This window comes from Dendropsophus ebraccatus, chromosome 3, assembly GCF_027789765.1.
Source record: "Dendropsophus ebraccatus isolate aDenEbr1 chromosome 3, aDenEbr1.pat, whole genome shotgun sequence".
NCBI classification, from domain to species: Eukaryota; Metazoa; Chordata; class Amphibia; order Anura; family Hylidae; genus Dendropsophus; species Dendropsophus ebraccatus.
The window spans coordinates 187,391,477-187,412,710 of NC_091456.1; the positions used below are offsets into that span (position 1 = coordinate 187,391,477).

Below are 21,234 nucleotides of genomic sequence, written 5' to 3' on the forward strand. Positions count from 1 at the left end.
GCTGCTGTGTCATTCCCATAGACCTGTATGGAAACTCAATCAAGTCTGTGGCATACTAAAGTTGTGATTGTGTGATATAAAGCTGTGATTGCTGCCCCACTGACAGATTTGTATAACCAATCCCTGCTAACAGGAGATGTCCCCGATGATTGGAGAACAGCCAATGTTATACCAATCCACAAGAAGGGGAGTAGAGAAGAGCCCAGTAACTACAGGCCAGTGAGCCTGACATCTGTAGTAGTGAAAATGACGAAAAAGAAGATAATGGATCGCCTAAGAATCAACAACTTTGATGGATCCAAAAAAGCATGGCTTTACTGGGGGCCGATAATGCCAGACTAATCTCATTGATTTCTTTGATTATGCCACAATAGTGCTGGATGAAGGTGGTGCTGTGGATATCGCCTATCTGGACTTCAGCAAAGCTTTTGATACAGTTCCCCATCAACCCCATAAAGGGTTGATATTCCTGGAGGTGTCAGTAATATGGAAAACAATTTAGCTTGGCTAGATAAGTGGTCCAAACTGTGCAAATTGAAAAGTTTAACGTTTCCAAATGTAAAATAATGCACTTGGGGAGGAGGAATCCTCTATCAGAGTATCACATCGGCAGTTCTGTGTTGGAAAAGACTTCAGAAGAGAAGGATTTAGGGGTAATGATATCGGACAGCCTTAAAATGAGTCACCAGTGCAACCAGGCGGTGGGGAAAGCAAATCGTATGCTGGGGTGTATAGCTAGAGGTATAACCAGTAGGAAGAGGGAGATTGTGATCCCGCTGTATAGAGCTCTGGTGAGGCCACATCTGGAATACTGTGTCCAGTTCTGGAAACCTCATCTAAAAAAGGACATTGATAAAATAGAAACGGGTCCAAAGACGCGCTACATAAATGGTGGAGGGTGTGAGGCATAAACCATATCAGGAAAGACTTAGGCCCCATTCACACATCCGTGTCAGTTTTTACTGTCAGGAAATCCAGATCAGGAGGCCTTAAATGTCATCAGGAAAGTATCAGGATTTCCTGACAGTAATCCGTTTTTACCTTCAGGAAACCATCAGGAAAAACCTTCAGGATTTACTGATGAGAAAAATAGGACATGTATTTCTGCAAACTGGATGGTCACAGCTTGCAGAATTACATCTCCCATCATGCTTGGCTGACAGGTCATGATGAAAGTTGTACTTCTGCAGCCTGTGGCCATCCAGGTTGTAGAAGTACAACTCCCATCATGACTTGTCAGCAGGGGCATGGTGGGAGTTGTACTTCTACAACCTCGATGGCCACAGGCTGCAGAAGTAGAACTCCCATCATGGCCTGTCAGCGTCGAGTGGCCGCGGGGGGGGTGCGGGGGTGCCGCGAGTGGCCGCGGGGGGGGGGGGTGTGGGGGTGCCGCGAGTGGCCGCGGGGGGGTACCTGCAGACAAGGATGCGGACGAAGAGGCAGCAGGACGACGGGGCAGAGGCGGAAGGTGAGTGGAACTCTGGACGCTTTCCTGATGTTCTAAAAAAATCCGGTCCTATTTTCCGGAACGGACACCCTTCCGGAAAATTACGGAAGGGTGTCCGTGTCCAATGAAAGTCTATGCGTCCGTAAATCCGGACGGAAATCCGGGTGGTTTTTCCGGACGTGTGAAGGGGGCCTTAAGGATTTGAATCTGTATAGTCTGGAGGAAAGAAGGGAAAGGGGGGACATGACGGAAACCTTTAAGTATGTTACAGGACTAAATAAGGTTCAAGAGGGAAGTGTTTTAGTAAAAAACTGAGCTCAAGAACAAGAGGACACAGTGAGAGGTTAATTGGGGGAAAGATCAGAAGCAACGTGAAAAAAATATTATTTTACTGAAAGAGTAGTAGATACTTAAAACAAACTTCCAGCAGAGGTGGTTGGTAAATCCACAATAACAGAATTTAAACATGCCTGGGATAAACATACATCTATCCTAAGATAATAAGAAAGGAAATACTAAAAGGGCCGACTAGATGGACCTAGTGGTTTTTTTCTGCCGACAATCTTCTATGTTTCTATGTAAAGTTGAAACATTGTATCTGTTAAGGGCCGTGCTTCTCCACTCCACCCCGCCCACTAGAAAGTTCTAATTTTCTCCCAAACAGTATAAAAGGAAGAGTCAGTCAGTCACCTGCTATTCTGCAGAGACCAGAGGAGTGAAGAGACTCTGCTAGACCGCACAGAAGACGAAGAAGAAACCGCTGTTTCCTGTGAACCCTGACTGTCTGGACTTATTACCCATTGGGGTGCACCACATCTTACCATCCCTCCCAGAGAGCAGTAACACGTGGTGACACCTCAATAGTGTCTGAGGGCCGAGCACTGTCACCACTTCAACCCCGGGCGCTACAGACATATCTGGATACTTAGGGGCACATAAGGGGGGATGCAACATGGATTTCAAAATTTTAAATCCAGCTGTGGCATCTACCCTCCATGTCCGTTCACTGCAGATCATATCAGGAAGCCCATTCAGCTCAATAGTCGTAGTATAATAATTTTACTTAATATTTAAAAAAAAAAAAGGATGTGTGAAAATTCATTGGGAGCGTTATTTAAAAAAAAGGTGATTCCCGCTACAGATCCTGTCTGTGCTAGTCGCTCCTCACAAGTGCTTCTGCTGCCATCTACTGGTGTCTGTGCTAAGTCCTTCTGGGTCGAAGAGAGTCCATGTGCTAGCGCTGTCTACTGCTTTTCTGGAGAAAGCGCCATTTTACAACGCTGATCCACCGGCGTCCAATGATGTCATAGAGAAGAGGTGAGTATACACAGCTGATCCACCAACGGCCATTGCTGTCCTAGAAGAAAACTTAATTTAATGCGGCTGGCCCACCGATGTCCACTGCTGTCCTTGGGAGATAGTGTCACTTTACGCTTCTCAATTACCAATATCCACTGCTTTCCTGGGAGAAAATTGATGTTACGCCGCTGATCCGCAGATGTCTACTGCTGTCTATGGCAGAAATTGAAAATTTTACTTTTTTTAAATTGTGATTTTTCCAACTTTTGACACTTGCATGAACATGCATTACCACATTGGTCCTTCTGTAATAAACCCAGTACTGCAGCTGCTATAGTTTGGCTGTTCGGCTTGAGTAAAACATTTCCCACACTATGAATATTAAAATGGCTTCTCTTCTGTGTGAATTCTTCGATGTTAAACAAGATTTGATTTTTCAGTAAAACATTTGCCACGATCTGAACGTAAAAATGGCTTGTCATCTGTGTGACTTTGATGTTTAAATATATTATCAGATTTTTTTTAAAAATACATGATTTCTTAGAAAAACAGCCCCTCTTTCTGAACATGGAACTGGCTACTTTCTTTTGTGAAATTTGATTTACAAGTAAAACATTTCTCACATTTTGAACATGAAAATGGCTTCTCTTCCGTGTGAATTATTTGATGTTTAAAGAGATTTGATTTTTCAGTAAAACATTTTCCACAATCTAAACATGAAAATGGCTTCTCTTTTGTGTGAATTCTTTGGTGTTTAACAAGATTTGATTTCAGAGTAAAACATTTTCCACATTCTGAACATGAAAATGGCTGATCTCCTGTATGAAATCTTTGATGCTCAACAAGATTTGATTTTACAGTAAAACATTTTCCACATTCTGAATATGAAAAAGGCTTCTCCATTGTGTGAAATCTTTGATGGTGAAGATTTTATAGTAAAACAGTTCCCACATTCCGAACATGAAAATGGCTTCTCCCCTGTGTGAGTTTTCTGATGATGAACAAGAGATGATTTGAGTAAAAATTCTTCCACAGTCTGAACATGAAAATGCCCTCTCCCCTATAAGATATTTTTTGTGAGTAAAACATTTTTCACGTTGTAAATATGAAAACTGAGGGCTTTCCTATATTTTCTCTTTGATGCTCATTGTCTTTTCTGTAAATGTCAGCTTGCTGTGATGAGCTCCACGACGCCACCATAGAACAATGCCAACATTTACCTTAGTGAGGGACCACAGCTTGAAGAACATTTGGACATCCAGGGTATGGAACTTTTCTTACCAGATCATTTTTTGGATTTTCACAAAAAGATGGAAGAACGATGTCTTGTGATCGGTGGTATCTGAAACCACCTTAGGTAGGAAGTTAGGTAGATCTGTATTCAGGATTATCCTATCATCTTGGATGACACAGTAGGGACAGGCTATGGTTAGAGCCTGGAGCTCACGTATCCGCCTTACTGAGGAGATGGCAACTAAGAAAGCAGTCTTAAAGGAGCGTAGTCTAGAATTAGAATACGTTCCAAGACTACATTTAAATGCGGATAAATATTTTATAGGGTAGGATTAATTTTTGATGCCTTTTTTATAAATCTCTTGATCCAACGATGGTCGGCTAGGTTGGTATCATGCATAGCGGATAAAGCAGAAGTTTGAATTTTAAGGATAGCAGGTTTAAGACCTTTAACTAAACCTGCCTGCAAGAAGTCCAGAATTTGAGGCATGTTGGGTGGTGATGGCATCTGAGGTGGAGAATCACACCAGGCACAAAAAAAAAACCTTTCCACAACTTCAAATATATCTTTGCTGTGACTGGTTTCCTGCTTTTTATCAGCGTGGAAATCACCACATCTGAAAGTCCGCTATTCTTAAGGATGGACTTATGAGGACCCAGGCAGAAAGAAGATGAGCTGGGTTTGGATGGTATACCGAACCCTGATGAAGGTCCTGTAGAAGAGGGAGATGTAGCGGATGGTCTATCGCTAACTTTTGAAGAAGACCAAACCAACTCCTCTTGGGCCAATAAGGGACAATTAGTATTACAGTGGTCCTTTCTGTTAGGATCTCCTGTAGGACCTTTGGCTGGGTGAAAGGACCAAGGTTGGTCTAGAGCTACGGATTTAGTGAAAAAAAGATGTCCACTTTCCGGTTGTTCCTGGTAGTGAACGGGTCTATCAGCCAAAAATGGCGTTCTTCAGAGACCACTTGCCTGTATCTATGATGTTCCTGCTGAGGAAGTCCGCTTGAATATTCATTGTTCCCCTGAGGTGGGTAACAGACAGAGATCTGATGTTTTCTTCTGCCCAGATGAAAATCTTATCCGATAGGGACTGCAATGCGGTCACCTTTGAGCTGCCCTGTCGCCTTAGATGGGATACAGCTGACATGTTGTCCGATAACACGTGAACGTGTGCATTCTTTAATGTATGCTTGGCATGAAGAAATAACATCTGCATGGTCTTTAGCTCTTGGTAGTTGGAAGACATGTTTGTCATGTGGGGAGGCCATGTTCCCTGAAATATTTGAGATCCCATCTGGGCTCTCCACCCTAATTTGCTGGCATCTGTGTACACTAGTATTTTGTGGTGTAGATTGCAGGAAACTACTTTGATTAAGTTGTTGGTCTGAAGCCACTACTTTCGAGATATTCTCACCAAGGGTGTTAGAGTGTGTTTACGCCCCAAGTCGTTTTTGGAGGCATCTGGAATGCTCTTGGCTCCAGGACACCGCTGGTATGCAGGAAGTATGCAGGAAGATCCAAGGATCGATATCGCCTCCCGTATCTTGCGCTTCTTTTTCCTGATTCTAAGAACTAGTTTCCCTTTTTGTCTGCTGAGCGAAAACACATCTGTAATTTTGAGTCCACCAATATTCACAGGAATACTTTTTGTTGAGACGGGGTTAAATCAGATTTTTTTTTTTTAGATTGATTATTGAGTCTACTGATCCCAGTAGTGACTGAACCGTCTGGAGATCCTCCTGTAGTTTCTGGGTATATTCTGCAATCAGAAGAAGCTGCAACACGTGGTGACACCAAGACAATGTCTGAGGGCCCAGCATTGGCAACACTTCATAAAGGGACATAAGGGGGGGGGTGCATTCACCATGGATTTTAAAATTTGAATATAGCTGTGACAAAATGATCCATCTACCCTCCATGTCTGTTCAGTGCAGATGGTAGGAGGAGAGGGGGCAACCTTGTGTCATTCCTGTGAAGATGTCGAAGGGCAAAGTATTATGGTGCGTTTACACAGAGATTTATCTGCCAGGTTTTGGAAGCCAAAGCCAAGAATAGATTTGAAAAGAGGAGAAATCTCAGTCTTTCCTTTATGGCCTTTTCTCTATTTATAGTCTATTCATGCCTTTGGCTTCAAAAATCTGTCTCTCTTTGTGTGTAAACGCACCGTGAAGTCTGTTGATCTGGAGTTGCCGTCAGTTTCTGTATAAGTTATAATATATTGGGAGAATATAGGGCCAAACCGTCTACGCTGAATAGTGGTGGGAATAAAGGGCCATGAGGTCTTGTCAGAGGCCTTTCCTGCATCTAAACTAAGTATAATGGTCAAAGGTCATGAGGGGTTGTGAATTCGATCACTTATGAATTCTTAACCCTAGTAACAAGCACTCGTCATTACCGAGCCATGTCTGTGAGCGCCGGGACTATCTGTGTTTTGTCTCTTTTTTTTTTTAACAGAGAAAAGACCAAATATCGTCACGAAGGGAAAAAGGAGCTCAACCAAATGTATAACGCTGATTTAAAGATGGAATAAAAAATAAATAAATAAAGTGAGTATATTACATAGCTGCTAGTGATCACAACCCCTGTTTTTTTTTTTTTTAATTTTCACAACAGGTACCGCCGGGACTGTGATGTATATTAAAATTTAGGCAGAATGATAATATAGCTGGAAAACTGACAGGACACAGAGCTTATAATATTCCACACAGAATAGTTACAGCCGGTGACTGAGGAGAATGTGTGACTGTTCTCTGCATTTAGTGGTCACTACTCACCTGGGCGGTTACCTGTAGTGATGTCCTCCTTATACTGCTCATCACTGCTGTCATCTGTCTCTTCTTCTTTTACCCTTATGTCTATGGCATTCATAGAGTTTAGATGTTTCCCCATAGGAATGTCTCCCTTATACTGCTCATCACTGCTGTCATCTGTGTCTTCTTCTTCTTCTTCTTTTACTACTATGTCCATAGCCATTTTATGATTCAGATGCTCCCCGATAGTAATTTCCTCCTTGTACTGCTCATTACCGCTCACATCTGTCTCTGGAGCATTAATATTGTTCACATCTTCTCCCTGATTCATAAGATGTGAGAGAAATATTGTAAAAGTCATCAGACAGTCAGAGAAGTCAGGTGGGATGTACAGATCATAGGGAACATCTCCATCTACCTGATCCTGTGGGAGAAGAGGACGGGGACATCTCTCTGGTGCTGTTCTCTTACTGGATCTGACTGGAGGGAACACATACAGAGACTGAATTCATTCTTTCCATCCAGATAATACAGAGAGGAGGTGTGTATATAGTCCTGTCTATTACCTGCTGATGGGAGGGGCTGCTGATCCTCCAGCATCACATCCTTGTACTGATCCTTGTGTCCTTCTACATACTCCCACTCCTCCATGGAGAAATAGACCGCCACGTCCTGACACCTTATAGGAACCTGACACACACAATGATCACACAGTCATCCCCCCCACCCCTCCAGTGGTGTTACTGTATAATGTCCCAGCATTCCCAGCAGCCACAGTCTCACCTCTCCACTCAGCAGCTCCACCATCTTGTTGGTGACTTCTAGGATCTTCTCTTCCTCCATGTCCTCATGTATCAGGGGCCCCGGGATTGGGCTCAGGGTTCTTCCCCATCCTTCACACCTAGGGGCCCCACAGCGCCCACTAGAGGACTTCTTCACTACTGTGTAATCCTGCGTATGGAGAGACACATTACTATCACTCCATCCATTCCCAGAATCCCTCACCTCTCCAGTCCTATCCATCTGTTATTCCATAGATAAGAATGATGTCATGATGACATCACTCCCAGAATCCCTCACCTCTCCAGTCCTATCCATCTGTTATTCCATAGATAAGAATGATGTCATGATGACATCACTCCCAGAATCCCTCACCTCCCCAGTCCTATCCATCTGTTATTCCATAGATAAGAATGATGTCATGATGACATCACTCCCAGAATCCCTCACCTCCCCAGTAAGCAGGAAGAGTATGTGTAGGGTGAGGGTTATTATCCTCTCGGCCATCTTGTCTCTGTCTCTCTCCATGGTTGATGGGTTGGTCTCTTATATAGAAGATATCAGCAGAGGATCCTGTAGAGATGAATAGAAAGTAGAGGATACAATGTATAATAAAGAATGGGAGTAAAAAGTACAACAAACCCGGCACAGCGATAGAAAGAAAAACGTTATGAATGTGTAAAGATGTTTGAGCTCTTGTGATGCGTCATAGAAAGAAAACTTTATCCTCACAACTCAGCACCGCAGGGACGGGGGGGGGGGGGGGGGGGGGGGGGGGGGGGGGGGGGGGGGGGGTTGGGGGGGCCCTGGTGCAAGAGGTCAACCTGGCCGCCAACCCAACCTTCCTAAGGTCACTGTGTTCCTACTATTAAAGGACACCTGTCACCCCCCGTGCCGGGGTGACAGGCTCCCGACCCCCTGTTAGATCCCCCTATACTTACGTGATCCCGCCGATTTCAGCGCCCGAAGCCCGGCGCGCGCGCTGACAGCAGAGTCAGATGCCCATAGAGAATGAATGGGGAGTCCGATGCTCCGTCATTCTCTATGGGCATCGGACTTATCTCTCAGCACGCGCGCCGGGCTTCAGGCACTGAAATCTCCGGGACCCGGCCGGCTCAGGAAGCGGGACCTGGCGGGATCACGTAAGTATAGGGGGATCTAACAGGGGTCGGGAGCCTGTCACCCCGGCACGGGGGGTGACAGGTCCTCTTTAAAGGGGTTATCCAGTGTTAGAAAAACATGGCCACTTTCTTTCTTATAGAGACAGCACGACTCTTGTCTCCAGTTCCACTGTGGTTTGCTATTAAAGTGACTGTACCACCGGGTCCAGACAGAAGCACTGGAGGCGGTCGACCCACCCTTAGTGGAAAGAAACCCCCGCCCCTCTAGGATAGGGTTTCATTGATACTAATGGATTCACGTCATGGAGTGGCTGGGGTTTTTTACCAATAAGGGTGGGTCGGCCGCCTCCAGTGCTTCTGCCTGGGCCTGGTGATACAGTCACTTTTAGCCAAGTTTAAAAACCGCACCCAGCCTGGAGACCAGAGTGATGCTGTCTCTGGAAGAAAGTGGCCATGGTTTGTTTGTTTTTTTTTTAATACATTTTATTAAGGCCCAAGAGCACCCTTATACATGACCATCAAAGTGTTTGATATTTGAGGAGCTTATAAAATGTACTCGTGTAGCGGTCAGGCCCAGGTGCCTCAGAGTTTTTAAGAGACGCAATGGTTTCCTTAACGGTGGTAGAGAAGTTGAGTTGTTCTGGCGTTATACAGGGAGGTGTAACTTTATTGAGAATTGTATTGGGGTTTGGAGAGGGAGAAGTAGTGCTGGTATAAAGGTCAGTATTGTACCTGCCCAGCCAGTCAATTATTTGCTTCGGGTAAAAAAATGTTTTATAATGGGTTGAAAGGGTTTGAGCCCCCTGCAGATTGGCCAAGAGGTTTCCTGTTTTATTACTAAATCAGCGATTGCGGCGTTTAAGTGTAAGTGACAGGAAGAGTTCCCTGTCACCTAACACAGTGTGACTGTGGGGGTCCTGATCGTTGTAACGGACCGCCGGAGGTCTCTCACCTTCCTCTGTGCGGTCCGATCGGCGATCTGTGTAATGTAATAAATGAATGTAACAATCCCTCAAAGGGACTTAAAGTGTGTAAATAAAAAAAGTAAAAACCATTATTACACTACCCCAAAGCCCCTCCCCCAATAAAAGTTAAAATCACCCCCTTTCCCATTATATAAATAAAACATATAAAAATAAATAAACATATAATATACTGTAGCGTGCGTAATTGTCCGATCTATTAAAATATAACAATCGTCATCACTAACGGCGAACGGCATAAACCAATTACCAATTATTTTTTTTGTTACATTTTATTATATATATATATATATATATATATATATATACTAGAAAATGTACCCGGCGCTGCAAGTATAAAGTGTCAGTGTGCTAATTAGATTTGTTAATCAGTGGAATTAGTGTATACCTGTAGTGCATAGTTGGAGGGGTTCTGTATACCCACAATGTATAGTTTTTAGGGGTCTCGCATATCTGTAGTGCATAGTTGGGGGGGCTGTATACCTATAGTGTATAGTTGGGGGGGGTCCTGTATACCTGTAGTGTGTAGTTGGGGGGGGCTGTATACCTGTAGTGTATAGTTGAGGGAGGTCCTGTATACCTGCAGTGTACAGTTGGTGAAGGTCCTGTATACCTGTACTGTATAGTTCGGGAGTCCTGTATACCTGTAGTATATAGTTGGTGCTGGATACCTGTAGTGTATAATTGGTGGAGGTCTTGTATTCCTGTAGTATATAGTTCGGGGGTCCTGTATACCTGTAGTGCATAGTTTGAGGGTCCTGTATAACTGTAGTATAGAGTTGGTGGAGGTCCTGTATACCTTAAGTGTATAGTTTGGGGTCCTATATACCTGTAGTAAATAGTTGTGGAGTTCCTGTATACCTGTAGTATATAGCTTTGGGGTCCTGTATACCTGTAGTATATAGTTGATGGAGTTCCTGTATACCTGTAGTATATAGCTTTGGGGTCCTGTATACCTGTAGTAAAAAGTTGGTGAAGGTGCTGTATACCTGTAGTATAGAGTTGGTGTAGGTCCTGAATACCTGTAGTATAGAGTTGGTGTGGGTCCTGTATACCTGTAGTGTATAGTTTTGAGGTCCTGTATACCTGTAGTGTATAGTTTGGGGTCCTATATACCTGTAGTATATAGTTGTCGAAGATCCTGTATACCTGTAGTGTATAGTTTTGGGGTCCTGTATACCTGTAGTGTATAGTTTGGGATCCTGTATACCTGTAGTATATAGTTGGTGGAGGTCCTGTATACCTGAAGTATATAGTTGGTGGAGGTCCTGTATACCTTTAGTGTATAGTTTTGGGTCCTTTATACCTGTAGTGTAAAGTTCGGGGTCCTGTATACCTGTAGTATATAGTTGGTGGAGGTCCCATGCACTTTTAGTGTATAGTTTTGGGGTCCTGTATACCTGTAGTGTCCTGTATACTTGCAGGGTCGTATTTACCATTAGGCACCCTGGTGCGTAGGGTAGCACCTTGCAGAGGGGCAGTACTCTCCCGTTCAGACTTGCCAAAAAATCTTTGGTCAGGTCTTGTATAGCGGTGTTATCCAGTCACAGTATGGCGGTATTGGTCAGGTCTGGTATGGCAGTGTTATTCAGTCACAGTGTGTCGGTATTGGTCATGTCTGGTATGGCGGTGTTATCCAGTCACAGTATGGCGGTATTGGTAAGGTCTGGCAGTGTTATTCAGTCACAGTGTGTCGGTATTGGTCATGTCTGGTATGGCAGTGTTATCCAGTCACAGTATGGCGGTATTGGTCAGGTCTGGTGTGGCGGTGTTCTCCAGTCACAGTGTGGTGGTATTGGTCAGGTCTGGTATAGTGGTGTTATCCAGTCACAGCATGGCGGTATTGGTCATGTCTGGTATGGCGGTGTTATCCAGTCACAGTATGGCGGTATTGGTAAGGTCTGGCAGTGTCATTCAGTCACAGTATGGTGGTATTGGTCAGGTCTGGTATGACAGTGTTACCCAGTCACAGTATGGCGGTATTGATCAGGTCTGGTGTGGCAGTGTTACCTAGTCACAGTTTGCTATACCTGTAGTGCCCTGTATATACATGTACTGTATAGATGGAGTAGGGGGTCCTGTATACATGTACTGTATAGTTGGAGTAGGGGGTCCTGTATATACATGTACTGTATAGATGGAGTAGGGGGCCCTGTATATACATGTACTGTATAGATGGAGTAGGGGGTCCTGTATATACATGTACTGTATAGATCGAGTAGGGGGCCCTGTATATACATGTACTGTATGGATAGAGTAGGGGGCCCTGTATATACATGTACTGTATAGATGGAGTAGGAAGTCCTGTATATACATGTACTGTATGGATGGAGTAGGGGGTCCTGTATATACATGTACTGTATAGATGGAGTAGGGGGTCCTGTATATACATGTACTGTATGGATGGAGTAGGGGGTCCTGTATATACATGTACTGTATAGATGGAGTAGGTGGCCCTGTTTATTCATGTACTGTATAGATGGAGTAGGGGGTCCTGTATATACATGTACTGTATAGATGGAAAAGGGGGCCCTGTATATACATGTACTGTATGGATGGAGTAGGGGGTTCTGTATATACATGTACTGTATAGATGGAGTAGGGGGTCCTGTATATACATGTACTGTATAGATGGAGTAGGGGGTCCTGTATATACATGTACTGTATAGATGGAGTAGGGGGTCCTGTATATACATGTACTGTATAGATGGAGTAGGGGGTCCTGTATATACATGTACTGTATAGATGGAGTAGGGGGTCCTGTATATACATGTACTGTATAGATGGAGTAGTGGGGCCTGTATATACATGTACTGTATGGATGGAGTAGGGGATCTACCAGTTATTACTGTGGATGTTGTGAGGCAGCTTCCCTAGCAACCATTGCTCCCTGTGAAAATGAAAGCAGTAATCCTATTGGTTGCTAAGGCTCCAACTGCCGTGTCTGCTGCAGCTAATTATATCACCTGTGTGTGCAGTGAGGAGATTTTCCCATTCATCTCTATGGGGCGCCGCTCTTCCCCCTCCCCCTCCCCTCCTGTACATCTGGGGGGGACGGGACCTTCGCAATAACCTTCCCGGACACCCAATGTATCTGTGTGTCAAATTTGGGGTCAAACGGTTCAGGCGTTTGGAAGTCTATAGAGGACAGACAGACTTTGATTTTTATTATATAGATATATGAAAAAAATAAAAAGTGATCAAAACGTCCGATCTTCACAAATATGGTATTAATAAAAACTAGAGCTCATGGCGGAAAAAATTACACCCCATACAGCCCCATAGGTGAAAAAATAAAACTGTTATAAGCGTCACAATAGGCCCATTTTATTAATAATTGCAAAAAAGGATTTCATAAAAATATATATATATAACATTAGAGAATCTGTGTAACCTGCATATGGTTGTGTTCAGACTGACCTATAGAATAATAGTATCATGTCGCTGTTACCATATAGTGCATTACGTAGACACAGGAACCCCCCAAACGTTACCATATTGCATTCTTTTTTATGATTTCACCAATTTATATCTTCATAAATAATATATTTGGAATTCCATCATACATGTTATGGTAGAATGAAAGACGCCATTACAAAGTACAACTATTCCTGTAACAAACAAGCACTTACATGGCCTTGTAGATAGAAAACTGAGAGTGCTGGAGCTCTTAGAAGGGGACGAGGGAAAAAGGAAACACTAAGATTGCGCGGTCCACTGGGTCATTTTGGGCCTGGTCCTCAAAGGGTTAAAGTGGTTATCCTATGTCCTCCACACTGCTCCCCCTTACTATCCCCCCATCCATAGTGCCCCCTCCCCTAAACACTTTAAAACTCTTACCTGGAAGGGTGGAGGCTAGAATGTAGTTGCCAGAGGTAGGTCTTGAGGACCTTTGATGATGTCATGCCCATGTGACCAGCCTCATGTGTGGGAGGAGCGCTTCCAGGACCTGCCATGATGTCACAGTCATGTGATCAGTCACATGGAGGAGGAGTCACATGATCAGGGGCTGCTGCTCAGTGTATGCAGGACTCTGCTGTGCTGGATGAGCTGAAGTGATGTGTGTGCAGCAGAGCTGTGTGTGTGATGTGCGTGGAGCAGAGCTGTGTATGTGTGTGTTATATATGCCTGCAGCAGAGCCCTGTGTGTAATGTACATGTAGCTGAGCTGTATATGTGTAATGTACATGTAGCTGAGCTGTATATGTGTAATGTACATGTAGCTGAGCTGTATGTGTGTAATGTACATGTAGCTGAGCTGTATATGTGTAATGTACATGTAGCTGAGCTGTATATGTGTAATGTACATGTAGCTGAGCTGTATGTGTGTAATGTACATGTAGCTGAGCTGTATATGTGTGTAATGTACATGTAGCTGAGCTGTATATTTGTAATGTACATGTAGCTGAGCTGTATATGTGTAATGTACATGTAGCTGAGCTGTATGTGTGTAATGTACATGTAGCTGAGCTGTATATGTGTAATGTAGCTGAGCTGTATGTGTACACAGTAGAGCTATATATTTGTAATGTACATGTAGCTAAGCTGTATATGTGTAATGTACATGTAGCTGAGCTGTATATGTGTAATGTACATGTAGCTGAGCTGTATATGTGTAATTTACATGTAGCTGAGCTGTATGTGTGTAATGTACATGTAGCTGAGCTGTATATGTGTGTAATGTACATGTAGCTGAGCTGTATATGTGTAATGTACATGTAGCTGAGCTGTATGTGTGTAATGTACATGTAGCTGAGCTGTATGTGTGTAATGTACATGTAGCTAAAACCGCATGCACCATAATTATGCTGAAATATAATTGCGGCTGGAAAGACACTCTACCTTGCCCATATTTATCGTGTTGGGACAAAAATTGCATTAGGAACTTAGCGGGGAACAGTCCGCAGCAACAAATCCACAAATGAAAAAATGTTCCAGCAAAAAAAAAGTCCTCTTTTATAACACTAACTTTATTGTAGAAAAAAAACTTCCATAAAATATAGCATGTGAACAGGTACGTGTAAGCTAGACGCGTTTCAGCCTTTATCACTGCTAAATGAATAATGGACATACAACTGTGTGCAACAAAATGTGTGCAAGTTTGCGCACAAGACAAAAACATTTATAGGTACTAACAACAAGTCCCACAATATCCAGTCATTTATTAACTGTGATTCACACCATGCAGTTTATGCCATTCAGTGTTCCTCTTGTAACCTTATGTACATAGGATGCAGCGCCGGAAAATTAAAACCCGCATAGCAGAGCACCTACACTCACCGGCCACTTTATTAGGTAAACCTGTCCAACTGCACGTTACAACTTAATTTCTAATCAGCCAATCACATGGCGGCAATTTAGGCATGTAGACATGGTCAAGACAATCTCCTGCAATTCAAACCGAGCATCAGTATGGGGAAGAAAGGGGATTTGAGTGCCTTTGAAAGTGGCATGGTTGTTGGTGCCAGAAGGGCTGGTCTGAGTATTTCAGAAACTGCTGATCTACTGGGATTTTCACGCACAACCATCTCTAGGGTTTACAGAAAATGGTCCGAAAAAGAAAAAACATCCAGTGAGCGGCAGTTCTGTGGGCGGAAATGCCTTGTTGATGCCAGAGCTCAGAGGAGAATGGGCAGACTGGTTCGAGCTGATAGAAAGGAAACAGTGACTCAAATAGCCAACCGTTACAACCAAGGTAGGAAGAAGAGCATCTCTGAATGCACAGTACCTCCAACTTTGAGGCAGATGGGCTACAGCAGCAGAAGACCACACCGGGTGCCACTCCTTTCAGCTAAGAACAGGAAACTGAGGCTACAATTTGCACAAGCTCATCGAAATTGGACAGTAGAAGATTGGAAAAACGTTGCCTGGTCTGATGAGTCTCGATTTCTGCTGCGACATTCGGATGGTAGGATCAGAATTTGGCATCAACAACATGAAAGCATGGATCCATCCTGCCTTGTATCAACGGTTTAGGCTGGTGGTGGTGGTGTCATGGTGTGGGGAATATTTTCTTGGCACTCTTTGGGCCCCTTGGTACCAATTGAGCATCGTTGCAACACCACAGCCTACCTGAGTATTATTGCTGACCATGTCCATCCCTTTATGACCACAATGTACCCAACATCTGATGGCTACTTTCAGCAGGATAATGCGCCATGTCATAAAGCTAGAATCATCTCAGACTGGTTTCTTGAACATGACAATAAGTTCACTGTACTCCAATGGCCTCCACAGTCACCAGATCTCAATCCAATAGAGCATCTTTGGGATGTGGTGGAACGGGAGATTCGCATCATGGATGTGCAGCCGACAAATCTGCCGCAACTGTGTGATGCCATCATGTCAATATGGACCAAAATCTCTGAGGAATGTTTCCAGCACCTTGTTGAATCTATGCCACGAAGAATTGAGGCAGTTCTGAAGGCAAAAGGGGGTCCAACCCGTTACTAGCATGGTGTACCTAATAAAGTGGCCGGTGAGTGTACGTGACATAAGAGCCAAGAATGTAAAATCATCTGGTGCAGCTAAGCACTTTATTGATCACCATGAAGGAGATGTAACATTTTTCACTTTTATGGGTTTAGAAAAAGTAACCAAAAATGTAAGAGGTGGTGACTGGAAGCAGAAGCTCCTCACTAGAGAAGTGTTCTGGATTCTTAAACTAAATACACGCTTTCCAGCAGGTTTAAACTTCAGATCTTCTTTATATCTATGAATAGTTTTTTAAAAACCTATGCTGATACTTTTAGTGCACCACTTTTTCATCCTTAGGACGTCAGTTCTCTCTTCATGTGAATTTTGCTCTACAATTGTAATTGCTAATGGTGCGTTTACACGTAACGATTATAGTGCGAATTTGCGCGATATTGATAGAATTCGAACGATAATCGTACGTGTAAACGCGGCGAACGATCAAAAGACGAACGAGAAATCGTTCATTTTGATCTTTCAACATGTCATCAAACCGTTGTTTGTCGTTCGCAAAAAATTCGCAGATCGTTCCGTGTGAACAGTCGTTCGCCGATTTAACCAATGTGTGAGATAGGCTTAAGCGATCGCAAAACGATTTTCCGTACGCTATATCGTATCGTCTAAACGCTGATCGTTATGAAAAAAAAATCGTTACTCTGACATAGTTAATCGTACGATCGGGCCAATTATCATTTCGTGTAAACGCACCTTAATCAGCATTGTGCAGGTTGCTTGTCTTTTCCCCTTCCCCACTCCCAAGTCTGGTTCGAACCTTGCTTATTAATTAGTCATCTGATGTGTGAACCTGACTGGATACCATGTGGTGAGAGGGTGTTTCTTCTGTTGTTTTAGTTGTATGTCTATTATTCATTTAGCTGTGATAAAGGGAGGTTACAGCCGAAACGCGTCTAGCTTACATGTACCTGTTCACATGCTGTATTTTATGGAAGTTTTTCCTACAATAAAGTTAGTGTACATGTAGCGGAGCTGTATGTGTACACAGTAGAGCTGTATGTGTGTAATGTACATGTAGCTGAGCTATATGTGTGTAATGTACATGTAGCTGAGCTGTATATATGTAATGTACATGTAGCTGAGCTGTATGTGTGTAATGTACATGTAGCTGAGCTGTATGTGTGTAATGTACATGTAGCTGAGCTGTACATGTGTAATGTACATGTAGCTGAGCTGTATGTGTGTAATGTACATGTAGCTGAGCTGTATATGTGTAATGTACATGTAGCTGAGCTGTATATGTGTAATGTACATGTAGCTGAGCTGTATATGTGTAATGTACACGTAGCTAAGCTGTATATGTGTAATGTACATGTAGCTGAGCTGTATGTGTGTAATGTACATGTACAGTTATGGTTAAAAGTTTTGAGAATGATACAAATATAAATTTTTAAAAAGTCTACTGCTTGTTTTTTTGTTTTTTTTTTAATTTAAAGTTTTATTTTATTCTCAATAAGAACAACAAACAAAGGACGTTGAGTCCCGTTTAAGACATAAACCACGTAGAAACACAATAACAAGGCAATATGCAAGCAGTATAAATCAAGGCGAATAGCCAAACAAGTATAGTTGGTACCTGAAAGGGCCATAAAACCTGGCTACAAGGTGATAATTGCATGAATTTAGCAATAACTTAAAAAGAAAAACTTTGTCATGAGAAATTAGACATAGTGACACAAAAAGACAAGGACAAGAAGACACAGACACTGGGGGGGGGGGGGGGGGAGGGGATGTTGTTAGCTAAATAACTTGCGTTTATAATGACATTCATTATGTTAAACATTTCGGCCGTGCCTACCAGTAGGGCGATGAGAATGGACCACGCGAGGGGAGGACAGCTCCCATGTTGAAAAGAGCAGGATTGTTCAAACAGCCACGGTTCTATAAGAATCGGTGGAACGAAAGAGCAACCACGGGCTCCAGGTGGCTGTGTACTTCTTTACAGCTGTTGGGGTGACCGCAATAAGATTCTCCATATCATGTATTTGGGCAATTTCAGCGAACCAATCATCTAATGTTGGGGGCTCCGTGGATCTCCACCATTGGGGTAGCACTGTCTTCGCTGCCTGCAGGAGATGTCTAGCTAAGGACTTCTTGAAACGGGATTGGGCAGTGGGAAACATATATAACAGCACTGCTTCTGGGGTGTTGGGGATAAGGACACCTATGACATTGTGTATGGTGCGTAGGATAGTCGACCAGTATCCCCGTAGCCGCGGGCACGTATACCATACGTGCGACATGGTCCCCAACTCTGTCTCCCAGGCCGAGCAGAAAGACGGTAAGTGCCGAGAACCTGAGGACAGTAACTGTTGGTATACCACAGAGATGATGTGTGGAGGACAGGGAGGGGACACGTATAGATGTTCGAAATCTGTCAGTTCCTGGTGCAAAGTGTGCGTACATTTAGTAGTGGAGTAAAAATGTTGCAATTGAGCATATTCAAACGAGTGCTTTACGGTAGGTGGGGTCGTATCCAGGATCGCTGACAGGGGTAATAGGGCGCCTTGTTTAAGTACCTGATGGAAACGGAGGACCTTGTCGGCTTGGAGCCCTAAGAAAGATGAGAAAAGTCCCGATGCAAACTGTGGGTTGTGTGTTATGGGGGTCAACGGTCCGTGTTTCCGGAGCAGGGGGTGGGATTTGCCTGCCAAGTGTAGGGAGGCTAGCGTATGTCGAGTAACGTAGGACAAGGCGGTGTCATCTCGCAGGGAGGGTGACCAGGTCCAAGGGAGGGTGGAGAGGGGCCTGGGGCACTGTGCCTGCGCTGGTTGAACCCATAACTTAGAATTAGAATGATGGACCATGTCCAATATACGAGCATGTACACAGGCCAGGTAGTATAAGCGGAAATCTGGCAGACCAACCCCGCCCGCAGCCTTAGAGCGAGACAAGGTCTCTCGCCTAATCCTGGGACGACCCCTGGACCACACGAAAGAGGTGAAGCAGCGTTGCACTCGTTTCCAGAAGGAAATGGGGATGTGGATGGGGATGGTCTGCAGCAAATACAGAAGCCGAGGCATTAAAGTCATTTTCAAGATATTGATTCTCCCGAACCAAGAGAATTCTTTCTTGTTCCAGGTGTCAAGATCCTTGGTAAAGCGGGCCAGCAAGGGGAGAAAATTTACCTCAAACAGTTGGGAAAGAGTGGGGGGGATGCGGATACCCAGGTATGTGATGCCAGACGTAGGCCATGCAAATGGGAAGTTGGATTGAATGGTACTAACCAATGTGGGGTCCAGGGACACGTTCAGGGCTTCAGATTTGGAGAGATTGATTTTAAAGTTGGACCAGGTTCCAAACTGTTCCAACCGAGCCATCAGGGCGGGGAGGGCTACATGCGGATTAGTAACATAGACAAGAAGGTCATCCGCAAAGGCTGAGCATTTATACTCCCGGTTCCCGATGCGGATACCCGTGATATCTGGGTTGGAACGAATCGAGGCTAATAAATTCTCCATGATTAAGGCGTACAGGAGGGGGGATAAAGGGCATCCTTGCCTGGTGCCATTAAAAATGGAGAAGGGGGCTGAGAACATCCCATTCACCTTCAATTGAGCCGAGGGGTTCTGGTATAAAACCAGTATTTTAGTAAGGAAAGGGGGCCGATTCCAACCTGTTAAAGGGTTTGTGTCAGGGAGGGCCACGAAATCCTATCGAAAGCCTTTTCGGCATCTAGGGAAAGGATCATTAGAGGAATGTGGCGCGTTCGCGCATAGTGGATAATATCCAGAGTTTTGAGGGTGTTATCGCGGGCCTCCCGCCATGGCACAAAGCCCACTTGGTCAGGATGGATGAGGGAGGGTAAGTGGGCATTTAACCTATTGGCCAGTAGCTTAGAATAAATTTTTAAGTCCACGTTCAGCAGGGAAATTGGGCGATAGCTGCCACAGAGCTGGGGGTCCTTGCCCGGTTTTGGGATAAGAGTGATATGTGCGGTGGTAGCATGGGGCGGGAAAGGGACAGAATCCGAGATAGAGTTAAAGGCCAGGAGCAGCATAGGGGAGAGGAATTCCAAGAGGGCTTTATAGAACTGAGCAGTCAGGCCATCCGGTCCTGGGCTCTTCCCTCCGGGTAACTGTGAAATCACATAGGCGAGTTCATGCGCAGCAAACGGTTCCTCCAAGTCTCCCATGACCTCAGCGGGGAGATGCGTTGTGAGGGGTGGAGGAGAGAAGGGCCCAGGAGTCGTGACCCGAGTGGTCGGAAGGTGATATAGGGAGGAATAATATGCGTGGAAGGTGGATGCTATTTCCGAACTATGATGCGTGAGTTGGTGTGCGGAATTCCTGATGCAACCGATGTGCATTTGTGCCATCCGATTCTTCAAGGCTCTGGCCAACATGCGCCCACACTTATTGCCGTATTCATAAAATTTACTACGGCAAGTTTGGAGAAGTTGCCCCCAGGACGCTTCAAGGAGGCGCTTAACCTCCGAGCGGGCAACTTGCAAGTCCCGTAATATAGGTAGGGACAGGGCACGCTTATGGGCCAGCTCCAGGGAAGAAACCTTGGCAAGTGCCTTTTGCAGGGAGATGGCCTTCGCTTTTTTAAGCCTGGAGCCGTGCTTTATAAGCACTCCCCGGAGCACACATTTAAGCGCCTCCCATTGAATAAATGCGTTATAGTTTGCTTCAGATCAGCTAAACATACTGTATCCAGAAGCAAAGACTCATTTAAACGCCAGGACCCCGCAGTCTTCGATAGGAACGGTAGGGTAAGGGAGCAAAAGACAGGGGTGTGATCCGACCATAGTATGTTGCCTATGGAGGCAGTCGCCAACCACGGCAATGCACTATGTTGGATGAGGATATGGTCAATACGGCTGTATGTCCCATGTGAATTAGAAAAAAAGGTATAATCTCGGTCCGCAGAATGCATCAAGCGCCAGGCATCATAAAGTTGTAGTTGGAGCAGGGCTTTTTTGACTTTTTTAATAGCTGGGTACGAAAAACTAGAGCGGCCTTTGGAATTGTCCAAGGACGGGTCTAATGTGAGATTAAGGTCTCCGCAGAAGAGCACGGTCCCCCTGCCTAAGGGGAGGGATAGATCAATTAGGTTCATGAGGAAAGCAATTTGGTCTTGGTTCGGGGCATAAGTGTTAATTATGGTAAAGATATGGCCACT

At 44.4% G+C, this 21,234-nt stretch overlaps 2 protein-coding genes and 1 pseudogene across 2 annotated transcripts in view; all 3 read right to left on the reverse strand.

Annotated features, from left to right (window-relative positions):
• The window catches only part of LOC138786728 (oocyte zinc finger protein XlCOF6-like), a 622,195-nt gene that overhangs the window by 503,889 nt on the left and 97,072 nt on the right, over nt 1–21,234 (reverse strand). The gene's annotated exons all lie outside the window — the stretch shown is intronic.
• On the reverse strand, nt 3,287–3,996 carry LOC138786590 (gastrula zinc finger protein XlCGF7.1-like; annotated as a pseudogene).
• LOC138786591 (oocyte zinc finger protein XlCOF7.1-like) overlaps nt 5,379–21,234 on the reverse strand; it is a 496,490-nt gene continuing 480,634 nt past the window's right edge. The window contains exons 2-7 of the mRNA XM_069963574.1: nt 7,966–8,088; nt 7,519–7,686; nt 7,302–7,425; nt 7,154–7,215; nt 6,772–7,057; nt 5,379–5,593 (exon numbers count right to left, since the gene is read on the reverse strand). Coding sequence (XP_069819675.1) covers nt 5,379–5,593; nt 6,772–7,057; nt 7,154–7,215; nt 7,302–7,425; nt 7,519–7,686; nt 7,966–8,043 — 933 coding nt within the window. The 5' untranslated portion in view covers nt 8,044–8,088. The remainder of the gene's footprint in view (nt 5,594–6,771; nt 7,058–7,153; nt 7,216–7,301; nt 7,426–7,518; nt 7,687–7,965; nt 8,089–21,234) is intronic.